This window comes from Paramisgurnus dabryanus, chromosome 7 (assembly GCF_030506205.2).
Source record: "Paramisgurnus dabryanus chromosome 7, PD_genome_1.1, whole genome shotgun sequence".
NCBI classification, from domain to species: Eukaryota; Metazoa; Chordata; class Actinopteri; order Cypriniformes; family Cobitidae; genus Paramisgurnus; species Paramisgurnus dabryanus.
This window is the reverse complement of record NC_133343.1, coordinates 24,452,878-24,474,696: the sequence shown is the minus strand read 5'-3', so window position 1 is coordinate 24,474,696 and position 21,819 is coordinate 24,452,878. Positions and strand designations below refer to the sequence as shown.

Sequence of the window (21,819 nt, the reverse complement as noted above, 5' to 3'; positions counted from 1 at the left end):
TTCCTTGCAGAGTAAAAATAGTGCGCTTGTTGCAGCGCTTCACCTTCTGGCACAGTCGGGATGACACTGGATGACATAGTACAGCTTCTTTATCATGTCTTTGTTCAATTCATAGTTAAGAGAAGGGATTTACAGAAGCTATAATTTTTACCTCACTGCATCACTGTAATGCATCCTGCCGACTGCTCCAACAAAGCTCGCTTTTCTCTTTTAAATCCAGAGTCCTAAACTTGAACCCTTTTAACCAGTACACAACCTCCATCAATAAATATGTTGTCCCACCTAATGATCCATTAAATCAGGACCTGATGAAAAGCCCTGACAGATTTCGGCACACACATTAGCCGGCCTAGCGTGCCAGAGGATCAGGTTCCACATATCACCTTCGACGGAGTTAAGATGACATCCTCTCGCATTAAGGAATTTGGACATGTTTGCCATCTCGGAACAGCCTACCATCAGGGCACGCAGCGTCTTGGCCGATCTAGAGGTTTGAGATTAATGGAGATACCGGACGTTTGGTGTCTCGCCCACTTCGGCCACCTGCAAGGGTCAAAGTTGGATCTTTACGCTGACTGACACGCAGTTATGAGAACGCGTATATAATCACCGTGCACTTTCTGTCTCAAGCAGGCACAGGGGGACAGCCGTCTATTGTCCGGTTGACTGTTTTCTGGCTGCTCCACGTCTTGACTTGCCCCTGACTTACCTTCACCAAAGCCCTGTAATTAAATGCTTATTGGCCAGGCTGGAGGGAGCCTGCGAAGGGAAGGTGAGGAGTTCAGCGTACACCTGTGTTGACACGGGGCTGTCTGCATGCATAACCCTCATAAGGAAAAGTCTCTCACGCAGCCTAGGGGGAAATTTAAGGGAAAATTACCATCAGAAGCACCGGAGGTTAAATGACATCAGAGATGGTCGTGTCATATTTAGACGGAAGGGTTCACGTATGAGCTTACTTTTCAGCCAGATGTGTCGTTGGGTGATTCCAATTTTTGGAGTTTATCTCAAATAATCTCCTTCCTTAAGTAGCAGAGTATAAGGGATTACACACTGAAGTAAGCCAACGTTTTTCAAATTAGTTCAGATTTTGGCAGTTCTTCTCTGGACATATGTTTTAGAGATACCTGAGAGCTGATTTATTGTTCTGCATTCATTCTTGTTCTTTATCTGTCTGAAAAAAATCATACAGGAAAATCTACCATTGAAGACAGCAGACCCTCCTGGTGGCCTGCTTGTTGCTTTCGGAGCTTCATCCTAGCTGTTGACATTTAGATTTATGTATTTGGCTGACAACCGACTTATAGGGCATTCAATACATTTCTTCTTCTACATCTATACATTTCTTTTATGAATATGTGTTCCTTGCTTTCAAACCCATGAACTTTGTTGCTAATGCAGCGCTCTACCAAGTGAGCTGCAGGAACAACTTCCAACTTCTTTAGTGGTCCATCTGAGGAAAAATGGTGGGAAACGTGAGCAGTTGAGCAGAGCTACTGCCACATTTTAATTTCTTTGCCTTTTTCCCCATTAACGGTTGTGCTACTTGATGGCAAACACTAAAGAGTGTTTGTATCAAAAGGGATTGAGTTTCTCCTTGCAGCTCTTTTGGCCTCCATCTCCTCGGTGGTATCCCGTGCCCTGACTCGCGCTTTTCCTCTTCTTTCTGTTCTCCACGGCCACACTGTTTCACAGTCTAATTACAGGTCAATTAAGGGCTTTCTCCAGCCTTCTGCCGCCCCGGCCCGGGAGGCTTAGAGGCCCGCGAGAGCGGGAGTGAAAGAGATATCATTTCATGTGGAGATCAGGCGAGAGCCCCTTTCAAAAAAGGGATTGAGGAGGAATCCCGCAAAAAGAGAAAGCCACCACACACACCCTCAAAAAAGGAGGGTGCTGGGACAGGGGCCAAAGGATTATGGGAATATTCATGACCAGATAAAGAGAGGAGACCTATGAATGGATGTGTCCAAAAGCTCATCTCTAAGGTAAACAGGCTTCTAAATGGAGTTCGGATCCCGTTCTCGGACACACAGGAGCAGGGGAAGGAGCAGTTCTCTCTCCTGTGTCAAATATCCGTTGGGCTGAAAAGGAAAGTCTTGTTTTGGCCTTTTCTTAGCCGTCATTCTGCGTTCCTTAACAGATGGCGAACAGGAATAAATATCTGTTTCTCACAGTCTTTTCAGGCGTGTTAAGCCAATATGCACACAAGTTCACATCATTCGTTGGCATTAGTTCTTCTTTAAGTCTTCATTGGATAAAAACACACATTTTCAGGGTGAGTGTAGTATGTGCTGCTACATTCACTTGATTTATACTGATCTTTTTTATGAATCCATTCAAACTGAACATTTGATCAAACTATCCAATTTCAAATATATTCACTGATTTTAGTCTATAATAAACCTTTGAAAACGCTAATAAATATTGGGATATTTTATCATCCAGCTTCATTGGGGGAATACAAGGAATTTATTGAAATGTAAAATTTAACAGTGTAAGGTATTAGCATACCTCTGTGCTGCTATTAACCAACGCACAACAGCCAGCTTGAATTTCATCTCCACACCTGCTGTGTCAGAATCTTCTAAACGTAATACACTCGTTTACTGTCTTTTATGTCCCGTGCACAAAAAAAGACCGGTCCAGGGGTTTGTGCATGCATGTATGTGCTCGGAGGGTGCTGAAGGGTCACGTTTCCATGCTTCGGGACATTTGGGAAAGTTTATGTGTGAGCTGCACGTGTGCGCCAGTGTGTGGGTCATGGTGTTGGATTTCAGACCTCAGAGATGTCCACAAAGGCTGTCTTATGTCTTTCATTCCACATCTCTGATTTAAAGGGGAATCCCCGAATCACAAAAAAAGCTAAAACGGCTGCACGAGCCTCAAATGACAGTATTTAGTTACGGCCACAAACTTGTTGCCGTGTCCACTTGAAAAGCCCAGTTAACCTGTTGTCATACGACACCTTGAATTGTTTTTCTCACACTATTAGGATGCAAATGGACTTGCATGAGTGCACAGAAATGGCATACAGACATGTATCTAAAACAGGGCTGCCCGAACTTTGTCCTGGAGGACCGGTGTCCTGCAGAGTTTAGCTCCAACTTGCTTCAGCACACCTGCCTGTAAGGTTTCAGTACGCACCTTATTAGCTGCTTCAGGTGTGTTTGATTAGGGTTGGTACTAAACTGCAGGACACCGGCCCTCCAGGACCGAGCTTGGACACCCCGATCTAAAACTTTAAGAATTTGATCGTGTGGTTTTAAAAAGATCAATCCGTTATTTGCCTAAAAACAGGTACAGATATAGAATCATTTCTGATTTCAAAGGACAACACCCTGTAATTTTCCCAGGGAACAGCCATTCCACGATCCTCTACCTCCTCCACCTTAACCCCCTGAAGGGGACAGGCTTTGAATCGGCATGTGGAGATGAGGAGGTGCAATAGAACACCACCTCTTCATCATTTGCTTCTCAACCACACATACATTTCTGTATTGAACTGTCAGAGTCCACCATCTGCTGTTCGGGTGACAGTGATTGTGCCCACGGTGCCACTTGACACGAATGATACTTAATCCGTGAGAATATTTTCTTGCATACGAGTCCACTTGAAAGTGCACCACTGCAGTGACGTTTTTTTTTAGGCACGTTCAAACTTGAGGAGTACAAACAGAGGAGATGAAATGTATATGCTGAACTGACAGTGTCGCTATTTTGTGTTTTGCTCACCTGTACGTTTTTTGTCTTACAGAAAAAGTGCGGGAAATTCAGGAGAAACTTGAAGCCTTCATTGAAGCTCTTCACAAGGATAAATAGAGCAGAAGGTGGTTGTTTTATTTACTATGCATAGATAACATGAGCAATTCCAATGTTATGGATGTGACATTTCTAGTCAAAAGTTGAAATATAATTTCTCACTGAATGTATTTATTACTTACTCACAGTATATGTTTATTATTTTATTACCTTCTCTAAACCCCTGATGATAAAGTCCAGACATTAGAAAAATATCAGTCTATATTTAATATGAGGGAAACATGCATGGGTTATGGATGTGACAAAAAAGTTTTTGGGAGACAATTCTGTGAAATAAATGCAAAAGCATACGCAATAATAATACCCAACAAATGGAGATGGGATAGCTCTTCAAAGAATATTTAATATTTATTTTACTTTCGCATTTATGAGGAAAAACTTTGAGTGTGACATTTCTCCGTTATGGATGTGACAATTGTGATATTTGAACTTACTTAACCTTGGAAAATAATGGAAAAATGCTTTAAAATTTTAACAGAGACTTTGCATGGGTATTTAAACCACTAAATATTGACATCTAAGATATCAGTATGGTAATAAATGTCAAAAATGTTGACATTTGCATGGAATTGCCCACATGTTCTTCTTCCAAATTTATTGGGGTATTTTATAGTTTTAATTTTACCAGGATTATCACTTTTTATAAAAACTTGGGAATATCTGGGAATTTTTATATGTACTTTATTTGCCTTTAAAAGTTCATTAATTAAAGGGACACTCCACTTTTTTTTTAAATATGCTCATTTTCCAGCTCCCCTAGAGTTAAAGGTATAGCGGAAGATTTTCCCGAATTATTTAAAAGAACCGCCCCTCGATATTTTTTAAAAAATGCTCCCGAGAGGGAACGCCTGTTAAACGCGTGCACGAGACAGAGAGAGAGCGTGCAGGAGCTCAGTTCTTCTCTTCGCTCTGTTTACAAGTTTCTGTCGGCATGTTTACCGTGTATGTGCGGTTCGTGACTTGTGCCAGGGCTAGCATCGCAAATCATAGCTTACATCAACTTTTACCAGCAGTGATTTTAAATGGATTTCTCCAAATAGCATGACAAAATGTACCTTTCCAGTAGAAACTTCGCGTGGGAAGCCCAACCTGTCCTTTTAGCTCACGCCAGCTTGTGAAATAGTCTCCCATAAACATCTGGTCTTGTTTCTTTATTTATAGTCCTTTCTCTTCTTGTCATACAATTCGTAGACACTTTTTCTCTGCGACCCTCAGACATTTTGAAAAAAAAAACAGTGAGAACGCGACCTTCAATGAATGGTTGAAACTGTAGCACAACACACATACACGTGAAAGTGCGCATGTGCAGAAAGCGAACGTAGAGGCGAGCACGTGCGACGGTTATACGTCAACATATAATCAGAATGATTGACATCTGGGATGACCAATAACAGTGGTGATCCACCCGGAAAACGAAAATCTTCCGCTATACCTTTAAACATTTGATTTTTACAGTTTTGGAATCCATTCAGCCAATCTCCGGGGCTGGCGGTACCACTTTTAGCATAGCTTAGCACAATCCATTGAATCTGATTAGACCATTAGCATCGTGCTAAAATAACCAAAGTTTCAATATTTTAGTAGTTTTCTTGGTAACTTTCAATAGCAGAGGACTATTTTCAGGCGCTGCGTAATATCATTTGGCCTCCTGTAGCCATGGTACGGCAGCAAAGTCCTTGATTATTACGCCAGAATGAGAGTATAGTTCCTAGCCATATGGGCCTAGAAAATCACAACTTTTAATTTCCTGTCAGTCTTAGTACACGATGTAACTACAGAAGAGTCAAGTTTTAAATAGGAAAAATATCGAAACTCTTTGGTTATTTTTGAGTGTGATGCTAATGGTCTAATCAGATTCAATGAATTATGCTAAGTTATGCTAAAAGTAGTACCGCCAGACCCGGAGATCAGCTGAATGGATTCCAAAACAGTAAAAATCAAATGTTTAACTCCATGGGAGCTGGAAAATGAGCATATTTTCTAAAAAAAAGTGGAGTGTCTCTTTAATAGCGAATATAGTTATGAAATGCTGTTATTGAGTGCAGTCTCTCTAAAGGGAAACTAAAAAAGAGCCTTACATCCAATTTTTTTTGTCTTATTTCAGAATCGTCTTTAGGACACATTCATGCTCCTACAGAAGATAATGCACTGATCAAAGACATCATTTTTTGTCTCTTTCCCCTTTGAAAATGACTGTCCTTCCAGCTTCTTCTCTCATCTGGTTTTAACATGGAAAGTTCTGCTTCGGATTTCAATCACACACTCGCTCTTCCCCTTAAAAGCTGCCTCTGTGAAGCAAGCAAAACTTTGCTGCACATTTAATCTGCACATGGAGCAAAGCACTTAGTCAAGTATAGAAAGGTACCCGTCAAAACACCAATACTTTATTCTTTCCCCCCACTGCTTAAAGCCGCCAATGTGTTCAGCAGACATGTTCTCCATGCACGGGGAGGGAAAAATGTGAACGTGCATCCTCACTCATCCCTTTGTCTCAATAATTGAGTTTGTCCGGGTTTCTCTTCCTCTTGATGTTATTAATTAAATGCAACTGCTATTGTTTTGCAATGCCGTGAATACAGAAAAATTCTAAACTGTGTTTTAACACCAATTGTCACCTTTGTGATTTCACGGAGTTTGGACGATATCCCTCTTTTTGAAGAATTGGCGATGTCAGAGTTAAAATAAAAAATTTTTACATTTAATTATCTGTAATTATTTTGTAGAGTTTACATTTATATATGCATCTGTTTGTATAGTAGATGTCATCTGTTCATTATAGTTAAAGTCTAATAATCCACTTTTCTGCTAAAAGTCACATGACTTTGGTTGATAGATGGATGCCTGTGAGGTCAGTTTTGAAATTGTAAAACATGGCTTTAATAAACTGAGGCAATTTCTGTTTACCACAAAATATATTGTCCACCTCTTCTCGCACAGGTGGATGAAACTGCATATCCAGTCTACTTATAGGCTCCACCGACTATTTCTCTTCACTTTGCTTTCTTTAAACAGAAATATTCTGTAAAAGGTTTAAGAAATGGATACGATGTCCCCCCGGTCACCTTCAGCTATTGTGCACTTTCATTCATTAATTGCACATTTTGTATCTCCCTAAAATCAATAGGGATTTTTGAGGTCTGCCTGGGTTTAATTAAATGTAAAATCCTCTTCAGTGTCCTCATAAAAGTGAGTGTAAGGAGCGTTTGTTCCTAGTGTCTCATTCATGTAAATGGGTAAATATACATGCACTTGTAAAGTATTGCTATAGTAAGGCATTGAAATCATGGATCTGTTATCACAGTGGGGAAGTAGATGAGAGTGGTGCTTGTAACAAAACATCTGTATGTCAGTTTAAGAAAGTTTTTCCCCTTTTCTGTTGTAGATTGTAATGTTTGCATGTGCCCCGTCAGATGTGGTTTATTTATTAAACTGGTGTTAAATAAGAAACAATAAAAGTGACTTTAAAAGGACGTTTACAAAGGTCTTTATTTATGTAAAGAAGTTGATCAAATGTATGTATTAACATTTGTGATTTTCTGGGAGGTTTTGCATTTGTCATATTTTGACGTTTCGTAAACATGAACATTGAAAGATCTGAAGTTGAAGCTTCGGTTGCTGCTTTCTCATTGTCAAGCTGCTTTCTTCTCACTAGTCAAGAAAGTCAATGCTTAAAAACATAAACAGAAAACTTTTCAGTCATACCATAAATGCTTAAAAGGAGCAAAAGATGATTGAACGTTTTGTCAAATATTTATTGTCATGTTTAGAAACTTGGTGTTGTTTTTCCCGGGAACACAAAAGGAGAATTTTTTAAGAATCTTTTCACACTTTTAGCCATCTGACAATTTATATAGTGACTTACTGTAAATTTGTTAATAATGCATGAGTCATATGGGCTACTTTCTATTATATAAACATTATGAGAATGAAAAATGAAAGTAAAATGATGATAAATACACAATTAATACATGTACAAAAGGAACTGCGTGGGAATTAGGGATGCTTAACGATTAATCGCGATTAATCGTTAGCAGAATAAAAGTTTTTGTTTACATCATATATGTGTGTGAACTGTGTATAATAACTTTGTATAAATAAATGTACACACATGCATGTATATGTTTTAGAAATGTTTACATGTGTATATACATTTGTATATTTATGTATAATTTATATTATATATAAATATAAATACTTAATATATACATTTTTTTTCTTAAAATGATACATGAATGTGTTCATATTTATGTATATACATATTTATTATACACAGTTTACACACATATGTGATGTAAACAAAAACTTTTATTCTGCTTACGATTAATCACGATTAATTGTTTAGAATCCCTAGTGGGAATAGTAAGTCGTATTATATATTTTCATGTTTTAAAGTCACTGTACATAGTCCTAAAATAATTAAGTACATTTTAATCAAAAACTTTTGTGCGTTCAAGTTCATTTAACGTAAGCATATAAAATCCATTAAACTAAAACATTCAAGTAAAATTAACTTAAGTTTATTTGCACATGTTATAAGGAATACCGACAATCCTTTGTGCCTAAATATTTTGATTTTTTTAAAGCTTTTTCACAGAATTAGAACTGATAAGAACTTTAACTACTTAAATATTTGTTAATAAAATGTCATAAAGGTTTAAGCTCTTATATTATTGATGTTGTTTTGTTGTAAATTATAATTTTGTGAAGTCATTACTCAGGTAATCAGTGTTTACCATACAACAGTAAATAGGATGTTTTTAATATTTTTAGGACAGCAATGCTTCAATATTCAAAAAAGTAGCAGACTTTGCCTAAACGATTAAAATACTAACGAAATCTAACTTCTATAATAAAAATAATTAAGTGACGTTATTATTTAACAAATGTTTTCATACATGATTAAGTAGATTTTATTTGATTTTAGTAGGTAAGTTGTACGCAGTAAATTTTACTTAAAAAAAGTTTGTGCACATTGTTACAAGGATTTTTTAAAGTTAATTTTACAAGATGTTTTATTTCAGTGTATAAACTGTGGCTGCATGACAAAAAAATCTCCTTTAACGCATAGTAAAACAGCATAAAAATTTGTTATGTACATTTTCATTATGCAAAGATTTAAATGTTAAAGTTAAATCAACTTGAATTCATTTAAACATTATTATAGTGAGGTTTTACTATAAATTATAAAAATACAGTTGAAATAACTTAAGCTTCAACTTATTTTTTTATTTTATTTATATAAACTCCTCACTAGTCAGGAATGTTTAAATTAATTGTAAATTCAAGTTAACTAAACTTAAAAATCTAAGTGCAACAAGCTTTTTTGCAACGTACACAGACCCCTGCGTATATGAGCAGTAAATATATAAAATCATGCACTAAAATTCACAATCTGATATATCGATTACGTATTTGGATCGCACCGAAATATTTTTTTTCGCACAAGCTTGCATTTTCGGTCTTCGTTTGCATGCATATGAACGAAAGTGTGACCCTGGCATAAGAAATAAAGCTAACAATTTATTTTACAGTGCTTTGTTACATGTAATTATTATATTAACGACAGTAAATTATGCCTAATACCTGCAGCTAACCCTAAACCAAATCGTAAACCTAACCCTATACTAAATACATGTTGTTAAATATAAGCACTCACACTACTTATTACACCCTAAAAGTGACAACTTAAAGTGTTTTTAAGAGGTTACATCCGTAACCGAGACGTTTTCTGTTTTTGGGGTGAACTATTCCCTCTAAGAGAACCCTGATCAATTTACTGCAATACTACATTAACTAACATGTTACTGTTTATTAAATATAATGTATTCAGTTGTATGTCAATGTGCATTTCCTGCAGCTAATGAATCTGGAAGATGATCTGTGTTAGGTATGAATGGCCCTTGCTCTGAGGTTTCAATCTCTGCTCTGCTTCCCCTGCGCTCATCAGCGCAGAGTTGCATAGTCGCACCTCTGGGCTACGTGTGGAAGCGTGGGACCCTCAAGCTTTGTGCTCCAGCCCGCACTGATGAATAACACAGTGGGCAAGAGGTCTTTAACTCCTGGGCATCGTCTCCCATTTCACAAGGCCCTGATTGTTACTGGCATAGTTACCTCGCCGGAGGGGCGTGGAGGGAATCGCGGGGTGTCTGTTTTTTAGAAAGCGCTCCATTTCTTTTCCAGCACCTGAGGGCCGCATACACGCATACATACAGTCGACCGGCCTCTCTCGCGTCTCGGAGAATAATTACGTTCCCCATTCGTTTAAAAGCAGAGACGGAGAAGGTGTGGTCGAAGGAACGTTGGCGAGGAAAACTTTCACCTAATGACTCCGTAGCGTTTCAATAGGAGTCAACCTCTAGCAGAATGCCTTTGTGCTATCAGATAACTGGCTTCTGAAGATGGGGGAGGACACACTATATGGCCATTAGCATCTCCAAAGGCCGTCACGTTGACTAATAGCCGGGGCCACAACGCCACAGTGGTTCAGTTTGTGTTTTTCTCCATTATGTGAGCGACACAAAAGAGCTCAAGACTGGTAAAGACCTGTCAAATGTGCCACCACTGTCGACGTTCACAAAGCTTTATTTTTTGCCTCAAAAAGACGCTGACTTGTTCTGTCTATGCCCCTTCTGTCATCGGCCTTTTTCGGGGGAGGGCGGGCGGGCACACAGAGTCACTTTGTGAATAAAGCTTGAAATAAATTCAGGAGTTCAACTCTTGGGCTGTTTTGGCCATGTAACCATTTGTTCACAGGCTTGTCTTGTGGGGCGGTCCAACCCCTCTGGGCTTTGTGCTGTCCCGGGCCTATACAGATCACAGTTGATAAAGGGCTATAAGACGGGGTTGGGTTTTAATTTTTAACCACGTAGATAGGCAACCGTAATAAAGCTGTTTGTGTTTTGTTATGCACGTTGTGGTTCTCTAATTCCTTTGTCCAATTGTTTGAATTCTTGAAACTGGGGGTTACAAATAATCTTTCAGTTCAATCTTTGTTTTCTGATTTTACAATGATAAAATCTGTGTAATGGGTAAGAGCAATTATAGTCATTTTTTGAGCAAAAGCTAAATATCGTTGCCAAATGCCTAGTCTGTTATTTCAGCCCAGTCTCACGAAATTTCGTTATATAGTCACGTATTTTTTTGATTCTTTTTTTGTGCTATTATCACGAAATTTCGTGTTTTTTCGTGATCGTATAACGAATTCCTGTTTTCGTGTGATTATCACGTATTGGTTACTCAACTGTTTTGTCCTATTTTCTTACCATTGTCGCTTCGGTTTAGGGTTAGATTTACATAAAATGACATCCCTAACCAAACCCAACTCTAACCCTAACGCCAGGCGACATATAAAAAAATAAATCAGAAAAAATAGTATAAACCAATATATAAAGTGACATTCTAATGCAAGCACCAAATCTAACCCTAAACCGAAGCGACAATGGTTTAAAAATAGGAAAAAGCAGTTGAGTAACCAATACGTGATAATCACACGAAAACAGGAATTCGTTATACGATCACGAAAAAACACGAAATTTCGTGATAATAGCACGAAAAAAGAATCAAAAAAATACGTGACTATATCACGAAACTTTGTGAGACTGGGTAGGTTATTTAAACCGTAGGGTGATACGTTAGTCTAAAATGTGCACTTGCAGGTTTATACTCATTTTACAATGCCATATCAGAATTTGAAGTCTGAACCATCTGTATAATGACCATTTGGCAGAATACAACAAACCAGACACTACTTTTACTTCTTTTTCACTGTAAATGTCCAACGACTCTGTTAAATTCACAGGTTTTTGTATCTCCAAATGGGATCTCATAGGCCCTCGTGATTACCGAGTCGACACCCCTTCATCACCAAGTGTCATCTTGTCTAAGAAAGCAACAGGCTTCATTCAACTCTTTACTGTCCCATGGGCTCTTCGCTTTGTATGTGGAGGAGAGAAATCACGGTACAATTGGCCATTGTGCGCATTATGTTTGAGGCATCTTCCCATTGCTACTGTGGGGTCCATTCCCCAGCTGAATTAGGCCCATGGGGATTTTGGGCAAGGCACAAAGGTCAGTTATTTTCTTTCCCATCCCCCTTGCCCACAACTAAGGCCAAGCCATAAATTACTATAACTATTTAGCATAGATATTAGCCACCGGTTGTGACGCACTTATCCCTAATGCTTATGGGCGAAGCTGAATAGATTCACGATTCAAGAACTGGATGTGTCGTTTGTTTGGTGAGGACTTTCTTTGCCATTCGTCTGAATAGGAAAAGTGGGAAAAATCAATAAGATGACCTCACTGTCTCACGGCTTGGAATGTCATAAATGAATTAGGCCCTTTGTTGGGGGAACGAGACTGTTTAATAGATTCCCGATGGCAAATCTATATTTCGGCCCCATAATCCCCACGGTGGCTCTTTTCCACTCACAAGACAAAACAAGCCAGTCTTTCTCTCCGACTCATAAAGGGACACGGATGCTTACTGTTAGAGGTTTAATTTAACATGCCGACCGTTTTGACCGTCTGGAAGCAAACACACGGCATCCTGTGAAAGGCCCAGAGACAACGGGGGCCGGTGGAGGCAATGAATGAGGTCTGTATGAAGACTGCCTCGCACTTTCATGTGGAGATAAGGGCTGCTGTCGTGGCAAGCTGATCAACAACAGAACGTCGCTTCTGCTGGGCCGAGCGACTCGGCCCGGGTGAATTTGCATGGACTTAGAGGGATTATTGGGGTATTCATGGCAACCTCTGGGCCAGCAGGTGAGGTCCTGGCTCAGCTCTCTCATCCTTTAGGTAAACAGTGCTACTTGGTATGGGGAAGGGGGGATTGGTTGCCAGGATGAAAGTGTATCCACAGGCAGGCTGATCCCTCCAAGCGGAGTGGCTCTTGTAGGGGCTTGCCGCTACCGCGTAGGGCTGCATTCACTCTGTAAGTGGTATAGTGTGTCCACACCAAACGGAGTCTGGTGACATTACTTCATTGGCAAGAATGGTATCTTAGCAGATGCTAAAGCCCTTTGCAAACAAGCCCAGAGCTTTTGCACTGGAGATTCTTTACAAGGCTGGATGCTGGTTGCATTTCCTCTGTAGCTTAGTAGCGTTAACAACAGACCAGATGAGACCCAATTTAATATAGAAGTAATTATTAACCATTATGATATAATGTAACAAACAGGATGTGGATATGTAACATATAACCATGAAACTGTGTCAAAGTAACCGTAATCCCAAACCTACTAGCAATAAAAACTGCAACAATTGGTTTGATTTAGTTTATTTATTTATTTATTATTATGCAAGTAGTTTTTATTTATTTTTATTAGTTTTTTTATAAATTATATAAATACTTTTAACCCATGGTAAAATATTTACCCAGTCATTGGTTTACATTAAAGAAGCAGCTTTTATGATTTATTGAAGAACAAAATTAATAGTTTTTCTTCTACAAATTCATGTAAAAAATATTTAAAAATATTTAAAAAATAGAATAAATATTTAACACTTTTTTCTGATGCATTGATGCAAATTAAAAACATCAATGGACTAGTTATGTGTCAACTACCCATATAATTTAATTCAAACTTATGGGTTTTAACACCAGCACGTGTGTGACATGGTGTGCCTACACAAGATTTTTAATTTGAGAGCATCTAACACATTTGTCTGCACGAGATCAATCATTTGTACTACAGACACGAGTCCCTAGTGTTTGAATCCATATGCTGCTGTTGCTATGGACACCATGTTTATTCACCTGCTTGTCAGGGTGGGAACGTCCCTCTGTTTGGTATGACCAAAACTACACTTTACCGGCTGCTCCGGCCACGCACTGCCCATCCTGTGGTCAACACACCCACAGGCCTGCTTAAATATTGGGTTAAGACCTTGTGGAAGGCCGATACACACCCTACGGCCTTTGACAGTTGTTCTTTAATGGCCATTGTCTTCATTGTCCAAAATGACTGTTGTGCCCTCACCAGACCAGGACCTGCCCTTTGCAGCCAGGGGACAAGAATGCCTGTGTGTAAATATATGGGTGGGTGGATGTGTGCCAAGACTGTTGGTTTGTGTGTACGTGCGTGTAAACAGGGGGTGGTGATCGCGAGCTTGTGTACCCATCGCTGTGATCCTGCGCTCAGGAATGTTTGCTCTGACAACAGCAAAGAACTGTAGTCCAAACCCTCTCCAGCCACAACTCAAACAGCACTTGCAATCCGAGAGGCGCTTCTTTATCCGAGAGACGTTGTCCTTCTTTAGGATGGGAAGGTAAATAATTACAAGGCTTTAATAGGTGGATAATGTGCTCCCAGGGTGCCTGGATTCACCCTGAGCAAACAGGACCATCCAATAGATCTGTTACACAGCACGTTCCAGTACATAATACTCTTTTATGAGCACAACCAGGAAATGCTCTTTGTAATCTGTGAAAGGCAAATCCTGCTCATTTTTCACAGTGGATACAGTGAACTACTAGCTTACTACTGTAAATACTGGATAGTGACTAGTGCTTACTGGATAGTGATTGTGTACAGTAAGCATTTTGAATAGTAAAATCTGTCTGTCTGTCTGTCTATCTATCAATCTCTCTGTCTATCCTATCTATCGATCTCTACATTTATCTGTCCGTCTCACTAATGATTTCTCCATTAATCTGTCTGTCTGATCTATCTATCTATCTATCTATCTATCTATCTATCTATCTATCTATCTATCTATCTATCTATCTATCTATCTATCTATCTATCTATCTATCTATCTATCTATCTATCTATCTATCTATCTATCTAGTTTGTCTGTCTATTGACCTCTCCATTTATCTGTCTGTCTTTCTGTCTAATGATCTCTCCATTTATCTGTCTGTCTGTCCGTCCTGTCTGTCTGTCTATCTATCTATCTATCTATCTATCTATTTATCCTGTCTATCGATCTCTCCATTTATCTGTCTGTCCAATGATCTCTTCATTAATATGTCTGTCTGTCTGTCTGTCTATCTACTGTATCTAGTTTGTCTGTCTATTGACCTCTCCATTTATCTGTCTGTCTTTCTGTCTAATGATCTCTCCATTTATCTGTCTGTCTGTCCATCCTGTCTGTCTTTCTATCTATCTATTTTTCCTGTCTATCTATCCTGTCTATCGATCTCTCCATTTATCTGTCTGTCCAATGATCTCTTCATTAATCTGTCTGTCTGTCTGTCTGTCTGTCTGTCTGTCTATCTATCTATCTCTCTGTCTATCCTATCTATCCTGTCTATCGATCTCTACATTTATCTGTCCGTCTCAATAATGATTTCTCCATTAATCTGTCTGTCTGATCTATCTATCTATCTATCTATCTATCTATCTATCTATCTATCTATCTATCTATCTATCTATCTATCTATCTATCTATCTATCTATCTATCTATCTATCTATCTATCTATCTAGTTTGTCTGTCTATTGACCTCTCCATTTATCTGTCTGTCTTTCTGTCTAATGATCTCTCCATTTATCTGTCTGTCTGTCCGTCCTGTCTGTCTGTCTATCTATCTATCTATCTATCTATTTATCCTGTCTATCGATCTCTCCATTTATCTGTCTGTCCAATGATCTCTTCATTAATATGTCTGTCTGTCTGTCTGTCTATCTATCTAGTTTGTCTGTCTATTGACCTCTCCATTTATCTGTCTGTCTTTCTGTCTAATGATCTCTCCATTTATCTGTCTGTCTGTCCATCCTGTCTGTCTTTCTATCTATCTATTTATCCTGTCTATCTATCCTGTCTATCGATCTCTCCATTTATCTGTCTGTCCAATGATCTCTTCATTAATCTGTCTGTCTGTCTGTCTGTCTGTCTGTCTGTCTGTCTGTCTGTCTGTCTATCTATCTATCTATCTATCTATCTATCTATCTATCTATCTATCTATCTATCTATCTATCTATCTATCCTGTCTATCGATCTCTCCATTTATCTGTCTGTCCAATGATCTCTTCATTAATATGTCTGTCTGTCTGTCTGTCTGTCTGTCTGTCTGTCTGTCTGTCTGTCTGTCTGTCTGTCTATCTATCTATCTATCTATCTATCTATCTATCTATCTATCCTGTCTATCGATCTCTCCATTTATCCGTCTATCCAATTATCTCTTCATTAATATGTCTGTCTGTCTATCTATCTATCTATCTATCTATCTGTCTGTCTGTCTGTCTGTCTGTCTGTCTGTCTATCCTGTCTATCGATCTCTCGATTTATCTGTCTGTCCAATGATCTCTTCATTAATATGTCTGTCTGTCTATCTATCTATCTGTCTGTCTGTGTATATTTCTATTGATCTCTCCATTTATCTGTCTATGTAGTCTGTTTGTCTGTCTGTCTAACAATTTCTCCATTTATTTGTCTGTCTGTCAATCTATTTATCTGATCTGTCTGTCTATCGATCTCTCAATTTATCCATCCATCCATCTATTTGTATGTCTGTCTAACAATCCTGTCTATCGATCTCTCCATTTATCCGTCTATCCAATTATATCTTCATTAATATGTCTGTCTGTCTGTCTGTCTGTCTGTCTGTCTGTCTGTGTATATTTCTATGGATCTCTCCATTTATCTGTAAAACAAACGGTGCTATATAGCACCAAAAGTGGTTCTTTGCTCGTAATCATAGAAGAACCGTTTTTAGTGCCATATAGCACCGGTGAAGCACCAGTGAAGCACCAGTGTAGAACCAAATAGGGGCCAAATAGCACCACATATGGTTCTACATAGCACTATTTGGTTCTACACAGGTTCTTCACCGGTGCTATATGGCACTAAAAACGGTTCTTCTATGATTACGAGCAAAGAACCACTTTTGGTGCTATATAGCACCGTTTGTTTTTAGAGTGATGTAGTCTGTTTGTCTGTCTGTCTAACAAGTTCTCCATTTATCTGTCTGTCTGTCAATCTATTTATCTGATCTGTCTGTCTATCGATATCTCAATTTATCCATCCATCTATCTATCTGTATGTCTGTCTAACAATCTCTCCATTTATCTGTCTGTTTATCTCTCTCTCTCTCTCTCTCTCTCTCTCTCTCTCTCTCTCTCTCTCTCTCTATCTATCTATCTATATTAGTTTCTGTCTCTGTGTTGATCCATCCATCCATCATCCATCTACTGTCTCTATATCTATCTGTTGTAAATAAACTTCTAGAGTCCCATTCAGAATTACAAGAGCAGGACGTTCTTTGTTGTAAGTCAAGCTGACACATTCACACACTCGTATGTTTCCATGGCCCTGAGATAGAAATTCATAGCCCCAGCTCTTATCCACAGCTTCCCAAAGCCTCCGGCATGATGGTTAATGATCTGTGATGAGAAAGGCCTGTGCTTATTGTGCACTCAGCGCGTTATGACAAAGCGCAGTAATGTGACAGAATTTATTGCTCTCTCTTACTGTTGCCTCCATGCAGCTGTGGATTCTGCTTCTCACACACTCATTCCTTCCAGCCGGACACATTTCTGTCATTCACACAGGGTTAAAAAGAAGACGTGACCCCCACCTCTTCCTCACACTCAGTATGTCTCTATGCAGCTGCAGGGGCTCTCTTGTTAATGAAATTACCCAGCATGCTGCGATGGTTCTCTGTTGAGGCAATGGTAGAGTTATGCAAACAAATTGGTCGGGACAAATTAGTAAAGATAGAGATGTGGGAGTGATCTTTGAAGAGAGGGGCAAAGGTTATCAAGAACAAAGCATTTTGGTAACGTTAGGTGCGATTACAGTTGGCTTGGCTGCAGATCACGTGATATACAGCATCTTTTGGACTTGGCACCTGCACTCATGTTTATTTTGAGCTCACATTTTGCTTTCTAATGCAATGGCATTCATAAACAAAACTGTGTTTATATACTTGTGTGTAAAATGCTTAAATGAAATGTATAAATAATGCACTTTTTATTTTGTCCCGCCTGCATATTGTTTCCTCTACAGGAACCATACAAAGATCCACCTACAGGCTTTCCCTTGACATTTCTACCCACCTCTCTTTCCTCCAGTTGTTATCATAAACGCTCCAAGTTCATCACACACTGACTCCCCCACAGGCACACAAAATCTTCCCCGCTCCCCAAGGACCAATTAAGGGCCTACCTGCCCCGAGGCCTCATCACTCCCTCCACACCTCCAGGCCCGACCTTTCACCCCTGACACACGACCCCAGTGCTGAATGAGAACACACAGGAGTGTCAGAGCAAGACCTCCCCCTCGCAGCCCTTGGCTCTGCATTCCTGACAGGAAATGACCAGCCAGACCACCAGCTCACGGCGATAAGGAGCGAGGGATCGGATCCAGTCACCAGGTCAATATGGAGAAAATGGGGAAAACTTAGCCAGCTGCTGTCTGTGTGAGGAGGGGCTTCATTTAGGATGATGCAAGGACCGTGTCCTAACACAAAGGGTCAAAATGGGGAGTAGTGGTATGCATACAAATATTTTGATACACACCGTGATTTTGCAAGATGCACTCCTAAAAGTGCAGGGTTGTTTTTTATAAAAAATAGTTTAAAATTAAATTGTTTGTTTATAAAGTACGTTTACACAACTTTCTATACAATGATTGATCTAAGTGACCATACCTAATAAAAAATATTATTATTAAATATTTACAATTATAATTATAATTTAATAATACATATATATATGAAAACTTTTTAATTTTTCAGAAATCTCGTATTTTGGTTAGGCATTCCAATTAATATCAATTCAACTGTAGGAGTAAATAAATAAATAATATATTGCTTATATATATATATATATATATATATATATATATATAAATCAAATTGCTATGCCATAGAATAGCTATAGAAGAGACATTTTAGATCCACAAGTCCTTTCTGTTTCACAAAAGGTTTGACTGTAAAGGAACCAAAAATGGTTATTTTATGCCATCTTTGTGAAGAACCTAATGGAGCACATCTATTTTTAAGAGTATCAGTATGTATATACCTTTCAAAGTGGTGTTAGATTTGCACATAGTAATTTTTTTACACCACAGTATAGCATAATGCCATAACAAAAAATCTGCAACAAAAAAATCCCCAAACATCAAGAGCAAAATACTCAATGCACAGTCTAAATTCCTCCCGAACATGGGACACAATTGAAAGATCACTCCGCATACAGATCCGGGATGATTCCTTGCCTAATACCACCCCACAAATCCAACTTTAAAAAGATGAAACCGTGTTTATCATCTTACGATTTGTCCATCTCCATGCCAACACTCTCTCTGCCGCCCTTGCATTCTCCACGGTGGGCGCGCAAGTCCGTAGCCTTATGCCCTCTTTTATCCTCCCCGTATGCTAATCTGCTGGATTAGGGCCTGTGCAGCATTGTGCTCGCATGTGTCCAAACATGACAGGGGTCCGGAGGGTCAGGTTGGACGGTGACCTTGGCCCCAGAGGCCCCTGTGGCCAGCGAAGGGTCCCAGGAGGGCACTGGAGCAGAGCGGTGCGGGGTCCACTCCCCTAATCAGCTCAACAGCAAGACTTAGCCCTCACGCGCTTTGTCCGGTGGTCCGACAAAGGCCACTTGCTGAATGGAGCGAGACTCAAAGGTCAGACTGGCCGCAGAGGGCAGCCGCTTTGAAATGCAATCCACACCACACTATAATACTAGAGCTTTCATCCTTTGCTATCTTTTCACAGGGATGTAAAAAGCCAGTGTGTGTTAACTGTATAGCTTTACTTTGTTTGGGGACAGATGTGTAAATTAGATCCTGATAGAAGTTTTCCCTCCATTTGCAAGTTAAATCCGGCAACAGGGGATTAAATACTAACCAACACTGGGTAATCCTTTTCTGGACAAATCTAGATGGTTGTGCGTCAAACCGGACAATTATAAGGTAGAAATCGTGTACTGTAGGTGAGTATGGATCGTTCTGATTAATTGTTTAAGAATCATTCAGTTAGTCAGGATGTCAGTCAGGTGAAGCAGCTCCATATCCATTAGAAGGACTTTAGCTGTTGACACAGCGCTCAATTAAGGTCAATAAATGTCTGGATGGAGTGTGTTAAGTAGTTCTGCTAACGCTGTTAGACCCTCAGAGGAACCTCCAACCTCTAATTTTATTTGATCTGTCTGCTTTGTACTGTTTGAAATTTTCATGGGGTAAAACCTCAAGCACTCAAGGGTGGCAGTTTTGTCATTAATTTTGGGGGATTTGTACGATTTTTACATTTTCTGTGCAAAACTTCTTAAAATATTTTAATAATTGTTAATTAGTAAATAAAAATTATTTCATAATTTACTTCCATCCCAAATTACTTATTTCTTCAGATAAACACAAACAAATAATTTTATAATAGAATGCTATCATGTTATTTTTGCATATGGAAGGCAACATGGCAACACGCTGTAAAAACCACATGTATCCAAATAACTCTAGTAAGTTTATAGATTACTTTAACAGCTTTTGTAGCCCAAACCCAAAGGCACAATCCACTTTTTTTTGAAAATATGCTCATTTTCCATCTCCCCTAAAGTTAAACATTTGATTTTTACCCTTTTGGAATCCATTCAGCTGATCTCCGGGTCTGGCGGTACCACTTTTAGCATAGCTTAGCATAATCCATTGAATCTGAATAGACCATTTAGCATCACGCTAAAAAATAACCAAAAGTTTCGATATTTTTCCTATTTAAAACTTGACTCAACTGTTGGAAAGCATCTTTTGCAGCGATTTTTGTGTGGGCATATCAGTGGACACCCCTGACCACTCGGTGAGTTTCACGTCTTTGTAAACGAAAGTTTAATGCATTTTAGGAAGGATTGTTCCAGTGCACCATTAAACCCATTGTAGAGGTGTGAGGGGAAACACAAACACGCGAAAAATCTCAGGGCAGCCGCAAATGTCGAAAACCATTCTATTTCACCATAAACAATCTGAAAACAGGGCTTTAAGTCTAAAATACCGAACTTGTCCTTTAATGTTAAGTTAGTGTCTTGCGAGAATTTTATGAATGTGAGCGTCTCTTTTATCATAAATGATATCGATGCGTGTGTGCAGCAGGCACTTATTTTGACAAGACATGTGATGCTTATGGTCACATGCTGCAACAAACACATATTTTGAAAACCCAAGCAACACACGTTTTTTATTTGCGCCCCTCGAAAGAGAAGTCACCGGCCACCACTTCATTCGAATATAAAATTTTTAATGATACATGTGGGCTGCATGAGTTTGAGTAAATTATAAAATTATTTTTACTCCTTTAAAAATGCTACTGTCTGTCGCAAGACTATAATCCAAAAACTTACAAACACTATGGCTGTTGCAAATTAAACCAGGAAAGTATCATAACATTAGAAAAAAAATGCACACGTCACCTATAAGAATAAATGCTTTAACTGTGCAGAAAAGCATCTTGGAACCATTCATAACACAGTGGTCTTTAGCAAAGGCTGAGCGAAGCGAATCGCAGAAATCTTGCCAATAGGGTTTTTTCAGGTCAGGGCCCAAAATGAGCAATTAAATCAAATTGGAGTCTTTGGTGAGCCTCGGTGGACTTGACTATTTGCTTGATGCTGAAGTGACCTACTTGTGCAGCCTGATGAATGACCGCTGGGAATGAAACTGGTGGCCAGTCATTAATCTGGGACAGATCAGGATCCAACTATGTCTCCATTCTGTGTTAATTGGCCAGTTGTTTTATTGTAAGCTGGGAGGGTAGGAGAGAACCAGGTAGTTGAAGTCATATAGATATATGAGGCCACCTTTCCATTTATCGAAAGAAAAACAACAACAACAAGGTAAAAGGCTCAGGAGACCCCTCAGGAGATTTGAACCTTTCCAGACCTCCTAGGGCACAAAACCAGTCCTTAGGAAATCATCTTAACTCCAATCTATGAGATACAGACAGATAAGCTTCTTCAAAAGCATTATTGTCTTTCATTAAATAGCTTTTATATGACTTCCTGTAATTCACCAGGTAAATTGGGGCACTAGTGACGGCAATCGATTCCAGGGAACCCACG

The 21,819-nt window shown here is 39.1% G+C and overlaps 1 protein-coding gene across 6 annotated transcripts in view; it reads left to right on the top strand.

Annotated features, from left to right (window-relative positions):
* opa1 (OPA1 mitochondrial dynamin like GTPase) overlaps window positions 1-7,289 on the top strand; it is a 38,717-nt gene extending 31,428 nt beyond the window's left edge. For all 6 annotated transcript variants that reach the window (XM_065272589.2, XM_065272586.2, XM_065272585.2 and 3 more), the window contains 2 exons: window positions 3,755-3,827; window positions 5,924-7,289. In XM_065272589.2, the coding sequence (XP_065128661.1) occupies window positions 3,755-3,819 (65 nt within the window). In that variant the 3' untranslated portion in view covers window positions 3,820-3,827; window positions 5,924-7,289. The remainder of the gene's footprint in view (window positions 1-3,754; window positions 3,828-5,923) is intronic.
* The last annotated feature ends 14,530 nt before the right edge of the window (window positions 7,290-21,819 follow it).